General features: G+C 38.7%; 1 protein-coding gene across 3 annotated transcripts; it reads left to right on the top strand.

Annotated features, from left to right (window-relative positions):
* The first annotated feature begins 285 nt into the window (after positions 1-285).
* LOC124146414 lies at positions 286-9,391 on the top strand. Of its 3 annotated transcripts, none has more exons than XM_048401512.1 (3): positions 286-436; positions 3,940-4,119; positions 4,991-9,391. In XM_048401512.1, exons 2-3 carry the CDS (start codon positions 3,941-3,943, stop codon positions 5,967-5,969), a joined length of 1,158 nt encoding a protein of 385 aa, XP_048257469.1. In that variant the 5' UTR covers positions 286-436; position 3,940; the 3' UTR covers positions 5,970-9,391. The 3 variants fall into 3 exon arrangements, with proteins under 3 accessions (XP_048257469.1, XP_048257468.1, XP_046372645.1); XM_048401511.1 differs by lacking the exon at positions 286-436 and adding an exon at positions 1,711-2,175; XM_046516689.2 differs by lacking the exon at positions 286-436 and adding an exon at positions 3,472-3,707.
* The last annotated feature ends 2,905 nt before the right edge of the window (positions 9,392-12,296 follow it).

Genomic DNA, 12,296 nt, shown 5'->3' on the forward strand with positions numbered 1-12,296 from the left:
AAAAAACTTGTTCCCGAAAATACAGCGGTGACTACCTCCCAGCTTCTTCGTGTTTGCCGCAAGAGCCCACAAGCGGACGAGGTTGTTGTAATATGTCAGCTTGCTGATTGGGTCACTTTAGCTTATTCCAATCACTCATGCAGTCGAACACTGGTTTATTGCTGAGTGTGGCGTTAAGAAACTAACAAAAACTGGTGTGTCTGCTGTGATAATTTGCTGTAGTGGAGAAAACGAGTGAGTGACTTTGGTTAACTGCCGCTTTGAACATTATTTCAGTTATATCACGGCGTGTCAGCTTGACTGAGAAGAAAACAAGAGTTGATGCAGGTCTACGACGTTTACCGCTTTGGCATTCGAACCCACGATCACAGGTGTCTGGCACGCCTAAGGGACGCAACTCTTCACATACGACTTGGCAACCCGACCCTCAACTTAGGTATGTGCTGCTTTTCTTTTTCTGTCACTACCTACACATACGATAATTGATGTTAATCCCACAATCCTGATTCACACTTAAAATGCAAACAGCATTTCTCTGCAAGGCTATACACAGCAAACTACGGTTCACCCTTGAGATTGAATTCCCACAAACCCGTCTCATCCTCAGCACAACATTCATCGAAAACCATGACAACAGTAACACACGACGAACAATAGAACAATAATGTCACAGAAAACGGTGTTTTCTCTTCTCAAGGGAGTTGGGGGATGCTGATAAACAATAAAGATGCATTTTAATATGTTTTGAAGCATTTACCTGACATTTCCTGCTCCGAATTGGCGACAAACGCTTGTGTAATGCGGACAGTGAGCCATGTGTAATTCATTCCTGTCATACAGCGATCTGGGTGTCTCCGGTTGCAACACAATTCATTCAGTTTACGGAATCTCCATCTTTCGATAAATGATAATGAGCCATGCCCTTCGTGTTGAAAGGATTATCTCCCTTGGACCAGTTTGAGCGTATTTCGTTTGCGAGAATGTTTCCACGAAAACATATTTGCATATTTGATCACATTTGCTTATCGGTCTAATAAACGTAAACCTCGAAAAGCTTTTTGTGAATGTCGACTGCTGTTATTTGCCTTTCAGAAGTTTCAACTCTAGGGCGACCATGTCGTCGTCAACTCTCTTTACTGGTTAAAGTGGCCGGGCACTATAGGCAGTCCCGGCAAGATCCATTCAAGTCGACGTCTAACGCCTCTTTAAACAATTGGTTGTCTGCCGCTTCAAATTATGGTATATCTACAACTACACCACGGCTTAAACTACAACCTCAAGCTATTAACTCGTATACAGAGGAAATGGGAGAAGCCTCTCTCTAATGATATGCACCCTTGGTGTTCCACACTTTGTCATCCCTCTTTCCTCCATAAACTCGTTTAACCAGTTGAATAATTATATCTTATTTGAAATACGTCATAATACAGCATTATTTATCCCTTTGTGTCGATGTGGGTTTTTTTAAATTTCTGGATCGTTATGAGTCCCACTATTTATTTTATGTGGTCTTTTTTCATATATTTTGACACACAATATTAGAAGCTCAATGTGTATTTTTAAAATTTAATTTGGCATAACGATGTTTGGGTCGGTCGTCGGTTTAGTAGAATAATGCAAACTTCTTTAAAGTTCAGACAATTTCAGGTTTTCCGGTAACTTGTATTAGCATTTAATGTGACCAGAATATATATAAAAACACATTATATCTATTATTATTGCTTAAAGATAAGTCATTTTTCTGAAGATGTTTGTAGTTGTATTTGGTTTATTCTTCTTATCAATCAAAGACTAAGTGGATGGAAAAATAACATTAGGAGGCTATCAGGGAATTACATACAATATCAGCCTTCATGAACCACGTATATCTGCGACTGTGGCGTTCTCGTGGGTTACATAGAGCATATAAATTGTGAGTTGGCGGACCATCTGTTATATGTTATAATGTTCACTACCCACCTCGGAGTTCGTCATCAGAAGCTTTAAGGTCATTGACAAACAGACCGATTAGTGATCAAGCATCATGAATCAACCATGGAATGACGTTTCACAGATGAATTTAGTGTGTTGCCTTGAGATGTACTTTTTTTTATCACCTCCAAAGACTCTCATCAGTTATCAACAAGGGGATAAAGAAGTGCGAACTACCTAAAAGAACAACACTCTAGCCTATAGGTATGTCAAGATTCACAACCATCTCACGTTTCTACTTCGACGTCGACACAAGAACCTCCTCCCCTATGGCCTGAGACTGAAACCCCAGCACACTGTCTCACAGGTCATTAGCCATATTAATTTCCCTTCCGCTTAGCCCTATCTGTACTGCAAAATCCCTAAATGATGTCTAAATTCTCCTCTGGTTCTGATTCTCCCATCTCGCTGGAGCTCCTATTCATGTGGATTAGTTTGTTTCTTTCAAAATTATAAATTTTCAGGGTCTAAGCGTTAGCCGAATGTGACCATTTGCAGGACGTTTTATCAAACCACCAACCCATCTTCCAGATCGAAGTTGTCCACAATGTTTTAAACAGTTTAATAACAGAACTGAAAATGAATTACATTTTTTAATATCATGTCCATTTTATGAATATTTAAGACGTGCACTTTTAATAGTGTATGTTATGAAGTGCTACCTTTACAAATCTGACTGATTTTAACAAACTTTATCAAGTCTTGTTTGCAATCTATGAACGAAAGCAATTATTTACTTCATGAACATGATATTAATGCATTATGTATATTACAATGTAAGATATTGTCTGTCTCTATATTTGTATGTCATATTCACCCACTGTCATTCACCCAATGAAGGGGCAATGAGTAGCTCTGAAACGTGTGTGTACAATTAAGAAGTTGTTGCCCATAATGATACTTTGTCATAGAAAGACATTGTTAATCATAGATAGTATACATGTGATTGAGGTAATCGCATAGTAGTCAAACACATGGTGTAAGGTGTAAAACTGGAAATAAATTAATGTGAAACCAATATGCCTGTGGCCGCCGTGTTCATGTCGCCCATCAAGGTTTTCTTGTATATAATCATTATTTGAAATTTTAGAAGGCATGTGTTCCTGTGTATATCATTTTATGATGTCGATTAGTTTAAGTGGTGAAAATGTCTGCCATGATTAACAAATGCAAACGTCGGTTAACAACACGATATCCGACACCATATAAACATTTGCATTCTCTGGTTGAGAAGGGAGAATATGACTTATCTCCCTTTGTAATATTAAAACCGAGGGGGAGCTGTGGCGAATTTTCGGTGTGAAATATTTTTGCTTCCCATGGAAGTCAGCTACAATAACAAGAAAAGCCTGACTCCAATCACATTACAGTATGTGCAATTCAGTAATAACTTTTGAAAGAATGATACTAATACCCATTCGAATGTAAGATACTGTTAATGTCTGTGGGTCCATGTCGAAATACAATGACATATTTAGTGGATAAGGAATATTTTGTCATGGGTGCATATGTTAGTGTTCACTCAGCTGATCTGAAAGAATCACTTCGGTACGGGGTTACCTGGCTGTCAGCCAGATGTGTATCCGTAGGAGCTATTGTAACCCCCAGTCACTATGCACAAACGGACACTGACAAATATGTACACTGCATAGACGTTTCTGTGTAGCGTTGGCCGCGTTGAATGGAAATAAATCGACCAGACGTCACCTCAGGAAAACAGGCGGACAGGAACTTAGGTATTGGTAAAAGTCTCTCACTCTTAGGCCGAGGTTGCATGTCATGAATCACGGATCCTGCTGATTAATTTACAATTAGAATGTAACCAGAATTCATTTTGACCCCATGATCTTTATGTGTATCTAAGGAGTACGAAGCATGATGACATATGTGATGTATATTTCTAATGTGTGATCGTGTGGCACGTTAGATTGGACAGTGAATGACAGGTTGAACTTTTGACAAATTCAGAATGGCGGCACCTCCGGAGTCCAGCTTCCTGGCGTTAATAGAGGCAGTTTTAAGCTTAGCTGCTCCCCCCATGCCAAGGCCCAAGCGGTCCACTCATCCTATCAAGGCAGGGGGTTATTCCGAGGACATCTTTTTGAATCTGACTGAGGAAGACAAAGAAGAATTTGAGTGTTCAATATGGTTTGTCCTTTATTGGCTTGGTAACATGATTATGCAAATTAATATCATGATCCTTGATAAGTCTGTTTTCTTTCAAAACGAGTGTGCATTCACTTTTTGCTTATGCCATTTTATAAACTCATTTGTCATGGATTATGTCAGATTGAATTGTTGACTTACTTTGGTTAACTTGTGGTCAGTGGACTATATTCCATTACAATGTTTTATGGTTGTCCATTAATGTAACAATACAACTATGATATGTTGATTTGAGTCAAAATTGATCTCCAGATTTGGTCACATTAGCCCCATTTATCTTGGCAAAACAGACCAGTGAAAAATATCAGACTGAAATTTTGTGTGTAAACAAAAACAAGTATATTCAATATCCCCTTTCAATGAATTTAGTACATTCGCAAGCGCACACAAACACTTATATATTCTCACACATGCACAGGTTCGCAATCATATTTGTTATTTTACACTCGAGTCTTATATTATTAATTACTTTTTGTGTATCCAACATACTTAGTTCTATTCTAATATATTTGTTACTTAATGTATTGTTTAAGTATGGTTGCGAAAGTATGTGTGAATGTATAAGTGTGTGCATCATATGTTGCATAATTAAATTAATAATGGCTTGAGTGCGCTCCTACATGAGTAATTCACAATTATATTTTGAAATGATTGTCAAACATAAAGTGTTGTCATGCACCGGTCTTACTAACAGTAAAACGTGAGGTTGTATATGTAAAGAACTTAATCATATGTGTTATTTACTTAAATATATACTTTATATATATATAGGGCATATCCTACCCATACGCATGCGGAGCATGTTTGCTCCTGTCATTTTTCATGTTAATGCCCATGTGCTCTGTTGTTTCAGCTACCAGATCCTAAAGGACACCATGCTGTGCAGCAACAAGCACAAGTACTGTCATTCTTGTATCTATGTGTGGTCAACCAGTGGGGTGCATCTCAACAGAACACGGTGTCCAGTCTGTCGAACTAACGGCTCCTATTCTCGCAACACAGAGTTGGACAACAAGATAAAAGTGAAAGAGGTTAAATGCAGTATGACTGGATGCAACTGGACTGGGAAGTTGATGTACCTGTTGAGCCACAGACACACAAACTATGACAGTAATAGTAACCCGTGTCCTGGGGACAGTATTGATGCCGAGTTGCCACAGCTTAGGAGGAGGAGTACACCACGGACACAACCCATCACCAGGACTGGTCTTCAGTTTCCCACCAGGCATTTACACTTAAGGTCGTCACTTCCATCAAACACAATGAATAGAGGTTTAAATAACTTAAGTTCACTGAGTGACAGTAACAACAATACATTGAGCAGTAGAAACACTTTTCTCAGCCGAGACAACTCAGATGGTATTGTCCATACACCAAGACCGCCTTCAACCCCACGACCACCTCAGCAGGTTGTACGCAGACTACCAACTCTTCCATCCCTGCTGCAGCAGGATTCGCCAAGGCAAAATGTACATAGTACCAACATTTCAACACCAAGTTATCCAGCACAGCCTTCTGAAGTGTCCACACGGACTCCAGTCCAGCCCTCAACTCGGACGCAAGTCAGTAATAGTCTTACTCAGATCCGAGATCGCCTTCATGATAGTAGGTCAAGACTTGACTCCTTGATGACAACCTTTGGTACTGAATTAGAACAGCGACAGCAAGAAGTTTTTGATGTTAATGCTGAACGTGAACGTCATCGTCAGGAACAGTTGCAGGAAGTTCGTGAACTTGGTCGGAGACTGGGGCAGGTTGCATCAGAGCTTAGACGCCTGCTGAATCAGAGGTCTGCTATCAGAGGGGAGATTAACAACCTTATGGAGAACTAACCTCAATGTACTTGCTCAAATTCATAGCAAATCCTCTAAAGAGAGTTACAATATAAAAGAACATTATTGTCATATATTATTGTCAGCAACAATGTATGGAGCATTGCACTATTCAGCACAATGGGTTATTGAGCCAGCTATGCGCAAACTTTAGATGCTTTGCAAAACTGTCCAAGTCTGATAGTATTTATGTTTTGCTTGATATTTATTGGGCCATTAGCTTCAGTGGTTATCACCCGCTGTATACTGGGTTGATTGGACATGTTACATTTTTTCGTATCATTGATAAAGAACGTCAGTTGACATGTGAACTGATTATATAATGACACATGCAACCCAAAAATATGTAAAGACTGTCATTTGTCCAATGCTTAAGCCTCCTCATTATATCCTTGTACAACTACATTTTGTGTTTGGAAAAAGATTGCTTGGTGAGAGTGCCTGTGTCAGTGTCATCACAAAAAGTTATTCATTCCAACCAAGTTCAGCAGCAGCTTTCAGTTGAAAACTTAAGAAGCTGAATGTTATATTTAGGCCCCTCTAAAATTACTTTTTGTAAGTTCACCTGAACTGAAAGTTGATGTAAGCCGGTGCATTATATGTCAATCTTTTTGTCCATTCAAAACCTGTATGTCATTGCAACCTTGCACAAAATACAATAAACTAACTCAATGTATTGAACAATACATCAATATTGAAAGTATTTATCGTTTTGTCAAAAAACTGCATGATGTATCATTATGAAAATGGCTGTTATAGTCCCAGTGAAACATGTCAGTTTTTTTGTTGTTTTTTTTGATATTTGTCACAAATTGGACCTTTGACTTTAATGAACAGCTATGGCTGCCAGGGCAAATATGTCGGAGATGCAAGTTTGACTGTCTACTCAGCAAGTGATTCATTTTTCAGTGTGTTTCAAATAATCCAGAAAAATTTAAGTGTGCTACAGTCACTTGAATGTATTTCCTATATACATGTTTAATTCCAGACATGAGAATTTTCCTTGGATTCCTGGAATTCCGAGATTTTTCCTCTCAGAATGATGTAAAATGCACTTTACTTGGGGGTGGGCGATTTTCCTCCAAAAACAAGTTTTGCTGTTCTCATGTCTGTAATTTATAGATATTGGTGTGTTGACATAGATGTATTGAAATAGAATGCTTTCCTTGAATCCCCATCATACATGTAAACAAAACAATAAGTGTATGTCAAATTGTCATAGCATGTTTGTGGACATTTGATCCATCTTTATCAACTTAGCCTATGTAATTTCGATTGCCTATCCAATTAATATTTATATACTTACTGGTACACACAGTAACACAGCATGTGACACTGGACATTCAAATTCTCCTGGAAGACTGTATTACCGTGATGAAGGGTTGCTATATATATGATAAATTATTGAGGGTTGTTGGCCATCAGAAGAACAATTTAAACTGTTGCTGTATAATGTCAAAGGTTTGTTAGTTCTCCAGCACAATTTCCTATATTTGTCTTCTTTGGGTACTGAAGATCTTAGATTGCATTAACTGGGCACAGCAAAATCAATCCTTTCATGAAGTCTGCTCTTTGTCATGATTTGATTGTACTTCTGTTGGGATACATTTCCCCCAAATCATATCACTATCTCTCACTCAAACATTTTATGAACGAATCAGATGGGTCCATTCCCATGACACTATAGCCTTAGATGCTTAGCTGTTATACGGATACGTCAAGAAGCGGTTGGCCACAACTCAACATCAATGAAGAGGTGTGGCTATACCTGTTAATCCTATGAAAATATCATTGCATTCATTGTTTAACAACCTTTGATCTTGATATTGTGAGTAATCTAAATAACAATGTTGGTATGTAGCCTTTGATGATGAACATCATGTTTGGGTACAATAAGCCTGTTCCATACTATGAATGTCTGGCAGGGATTATTCCCTTAAGTTGATAACTAAAGGCATCTTCTGTGTTTTTACTAATTCATGGCATAAGTTGTAGACACGGTAATCAAATAGATGAGCAGACAGAATAGCCCTGTTGCAGTAGTTTATAAACTTTAATGCCTTGATGCATCAAAATCTGCAAAGATGCTATGGCCAGTTAGTTTATTTGCCCTTTAACGTGTTGGGTGGAGAGAGGGTTTGGACATTATATTTAAGATTTACCAAATTGGATAATGAATAGTTACTCATAATAGTCTGTTAACTGACTCAGTTGATATGAAGTAGGACACACAGACCGTAACTGGTTATGCTAAGTGATCCGTATAAGATGGTCTAAGGTCACATGGCCAGGCTAAAATAGTGCACTTTTTTTTCTAGAGAATAACTGTTGATGATTTGTGTGATCGTATGTAGCTTAGCCATGGTCACTGGCCAGACAAGATGCATGGTGAGAATTCCCAGCCATCAGGTTTGAGGGAAGTTTCTTCTCAGTGTGCATAAGTGTCCTGATATTGCATGCACTTTTGAACAACCTTTAATTGTTCAAATATGGTATTTTAACCTCATTTTGAATATTGTCATCATTTAATGTAAGTTTGTGCAGAGCAACAGGTTATATTCACTGATCAGTGGAATCAGGAAAGGAACCAGGGCTGTTGTTCTGCCGGACTTCACTGATCAGTAAACCCAGGAAAGGAACCAGTGCTATTGTTCTGCCGGACTTCACTGATCAGTGAACCCAGGAAAGGAACCAGTGCTGTTGTTCTGCCGGACTTCACTGATCAGTGGAATCAGGAAAGGAACCAGGGCTGTTGTTCTGCCGGACTTCACTGATCAGTAAACCCAGGAAAGGAACCAGTGCTATTGTTCTGCCGGACTTCACTGATCAGTGAACCCAGGAAAAGAACCAGTGCTGTTGTTCTGCCGGACTTCACTGATCAGTGGAATCAGGAAAGGAACCAGTGCTGTTGTTCTGCATGACTGCCAATGAATGATCTGCCAATGTGTGTTAAACTAAAATCAAATACTTTTTTTAGCAATGTTCATTTTACATATCAGCTATTTGATTGTTTGGTTTTCTCATCATTTGTATATAGATATTTTAAAAATATCACCTAGTTTGTAAATGGGTATTATTTGCATTGTGACTACAGGTGATCAATTCAACAAATAAGCAATCAAAACAAATGTCGTATCACTTCCTCAATCAGTAATATTACAGTGCTGATGTCTATTGAATACACATGTATATTTCAGAACCTTTCCATTCTTCAATCTGGTCTTCAGTGGTGTACTTTTTCTTATATATTGTTCTGGAAAGTACATGACTAAAATGCACTGAACAACAAAAATTCCAGTGACATTGAATAAGATTTAATGCAAAGTTATGTTTTTTACCAAATCTGAATTTTTTTGGTTTGCAACAGATAAAAAACTCCTGTAAGTGTTCAAATGGTTTAATTTGCCATACTGACTTCAGAAAATGCGTGATTTCATAAAAAACATGAACATGCCAAAATGTCAATTTACAAATCAATAGCGTGTGTGTCCACCTCTGGTTGCGATGCAAGCAACACATCTTCGTCTCATGGAATGGACCAGGCATCACACAAAGTCCTGTGCGATTTCTGTCCATATCTGCTGGAGCATGTTTCGAAGTTCCTGGAGTGTCTGTGGAACACCTGGTTGACGTCAAAGGCGCCGATCCATCTCATCCCACATGTGCTCGATTGGTGAGAGATCAGGGGAGCAAGCCAGCCAGGGGATGACATTCATGTTGTTTTGTTGAAGAGAATCCCGAACAAGTCGAGCAATATGAGGCTGGGCGTTGGAATGTTGAAAGGTAATGCCTGGGCCATGACGACGCATAAACGGTAGAACTACAGGGCCAATGATCTCGTTGCGGTAGCGCTGTCCATTGAGATTTCCCTCTACCACTATCAAACAGGTCCTCTGTCTTGCTGTAATCCCACCCCATACCATAACGCTGCCTCCCCCGAACCAGTCTTCTTCCATGACACAATGATTGACATAATGTTCGCCTCGACGTTGGTACACTCGAATCCATCCATCGCTGTGGCTGAGGTGAAAAGAGACTCGTCAGTGAATAGAACTTGCCCCCACTGCATGGCCGTCCAGCATAGACGCTGTCTGCACCACTGTAGACATGCTTGACGGTGGTTTCCTGTCAAAATGGGACGTCTGGCGGGTCTTCTGGCGACAATTCCTGCACATCTGAGGTGACGACTTACAGTTTGTGAAGATATTCGTTGAAGGCCAAGGATGCTTCTTGCAGTCACCGTTGCTGGCTGAAATCGATTTCGTAGGTGTGTTGTTTGAATCCAGTTGTCTTGTCGAATATTGATTACGCGTGGCCTGCCACTCCGAGGATGGTCTCTGACTGCAATTGTCTGTTGCCAAAGTTGCCATGAACACCACATGGTGTTTCTGTGGGTGTTAAATTGTCTCGCAAAATCACGTTGACTCGATCCTGCTTCAAGCATACCAATGGCTCGCAGACGTGGCAGGCGTGGCATTTCGTAATGTTGAATAATTGTGTAATTTTGTTGTTTTTATGAATGGTTGTCAGCACGATGCTAAACAATGCATATGGAATCCTGTTAACGCACATGTTTTTATACCCATTCTTGGGTAGTGAAATGCATAGGGCTTGCATAAAAGTCAACTTTTGCAAGGAATGCATGCTTTTCTGTAGCAGTTGCGTTTTTTTGACTTGATTCCATACATGTACTACAATATTGAAAACCAAACTTTACTTGTTTAAAAAATACACTAAAATATTGGTGTCACAGGAACTTTTGTTGTTGAGTATAGCTTGTTTGGCGCTTACTATACATCAAGTGTTATCCATGGCAAGGGCAATGTTTCTCCCACAATGTACACGGTATAAGGCTTACTGGATCCATATCCCTTCGTTGGCTAAATGAGGACTAATGTCCAAGCAGCATGTTGTGTCATCTGTATTGTAAGATAATTAGATCTTTGTTTTCCCCCAAACAAAATAAGAATATTTTCATGGAATGCATGTAATGCTATTATCTTAGAGAGGAAACTAATATGTTGTTATTGTGAATACAGGAAAATATAATCATTTTGCTCAAAGTTATGTTCAGTGGACAAGATAAAATTGAAGGAGTGAACTAAAGTAGATCTACCATAATGCATGTAAAAGGCAGTTCCTGTAGTTTCAATCTATTGTGTCTAGTTTGTTGATGTGTATACATGACAAGGACAGGTACTTCTACCCTGCCACTTCACGGACATTAATGATTGCTACATGCTGTCATAATTTAGCTGGTGTGTACCATGTTAAAAAACAACAAACAAAACAAATATTGTTTATACTTGGTATTTTTCTCAAGCCAATAACAGCCCACCTCTGTGGTCTAGTGGATAGAGTTTGCCTGGAGAGAGGAAGGTTGGTTCGATCCTTGGCAACATCATTTTTTTTACATAAGATCAGATGAATGAAGACAAAACCAGGTGAGCACAAGCACCTGAAGTGTAGCAACATTTCTCATTTCCAACAAACCAAAATAGGAGTTTAAGTTATTGATGTCACAATTTGTCAGTTTTAAGTTTGACTTGTGTGTGTACATAAACTACAATCAGTATTGTGTACGTGGGTGTTAGTCATGGCCTGATACACTTATTGCCTATATCTCTGACATAGCTCTAGGCATCAGGGGCTACTTTGACTTCAACTCAATGACCAATGTGTGTATGAGACTGATAGATTGCCAGATGCCACAAGGGTCATTAATCATTAGTGCTTCAAAATATCAATTATGTTGGGAAGGGCTCACTAATTCCAAACAGTTTGTGTCACATAATTTGATGTAGAATTTAAATCAATGTATATTATGTTGACAGTGTAAATAGCTTGTCAACCATGTGTGCCAACATTGAAGGTTTAGTATTATCAGTTAGAGCAGAGATTTCAGTGTAACTCTCAAACTGTGATATCTTCTTTTGTTTTTTGTCATACAAAATGATTAAAAAAAATAAAACATTCACAAAATCAACCATGTGTTTGTCATGTTTGTCATGCCATGTGGGAAGAGACTAGCCAGCTATTGTTGTACATGTATGTAATATGGTAAGAGTGTGAATACATGTCTTCTTCACAGATCTTCACACAAGTTAAAACTCGATTTGATATGTTGCTGCAATGTTTGTTTTGACCTAAATTGGCCTGTTCAAAACACTTGATGAATTTGAAAAAACCCATCTAATGATACCCTGCCTAATAAAGTAATGTTCAATGAAAACATTAATGTCATACAAGTATCAGTGTTTAATTTCTCGATTGCTGCATTAAAAGATTCATATTGCATAGAATTTTAAAATCTTCCATCTTTTCAGT

This window comes from Haliotis rufescens, unplaced genomic scaffold (genome assembly GCF_023055435.1).
Source record: "Haliotis rufescens isolate VD_foot unplaced genomic scaffold, xgHalRufe1.0.p SCAF_22, whole genome shotgun sequence".
In the NCBI taxonomy this organism is placed as follows: domain Eukaryota; kingdom Metazoa; phylum Mollusca; class Gastropoda; order Lepetellida; family Haliotidae; genus Haliotis; species Haliotis rufescens.

Bases quoted from the DNA above. Each gene is read 5' to 3' on its own strand.
- LOC124146414 (XM_048401512.1), top strand. From the start codon at position 3,941: ATGGCGGCACCTCCGGAGTCCAGCTTCCTGGCGTTAATAGAGGCAGTT. The intron at 4,120-4,990 runs GTTTGTCCTTTA...CTGTTGTTTCAG, and splicing joins GAATTTGAGTGTTCAATATG to CTACCAGATCCTAAAGGACA.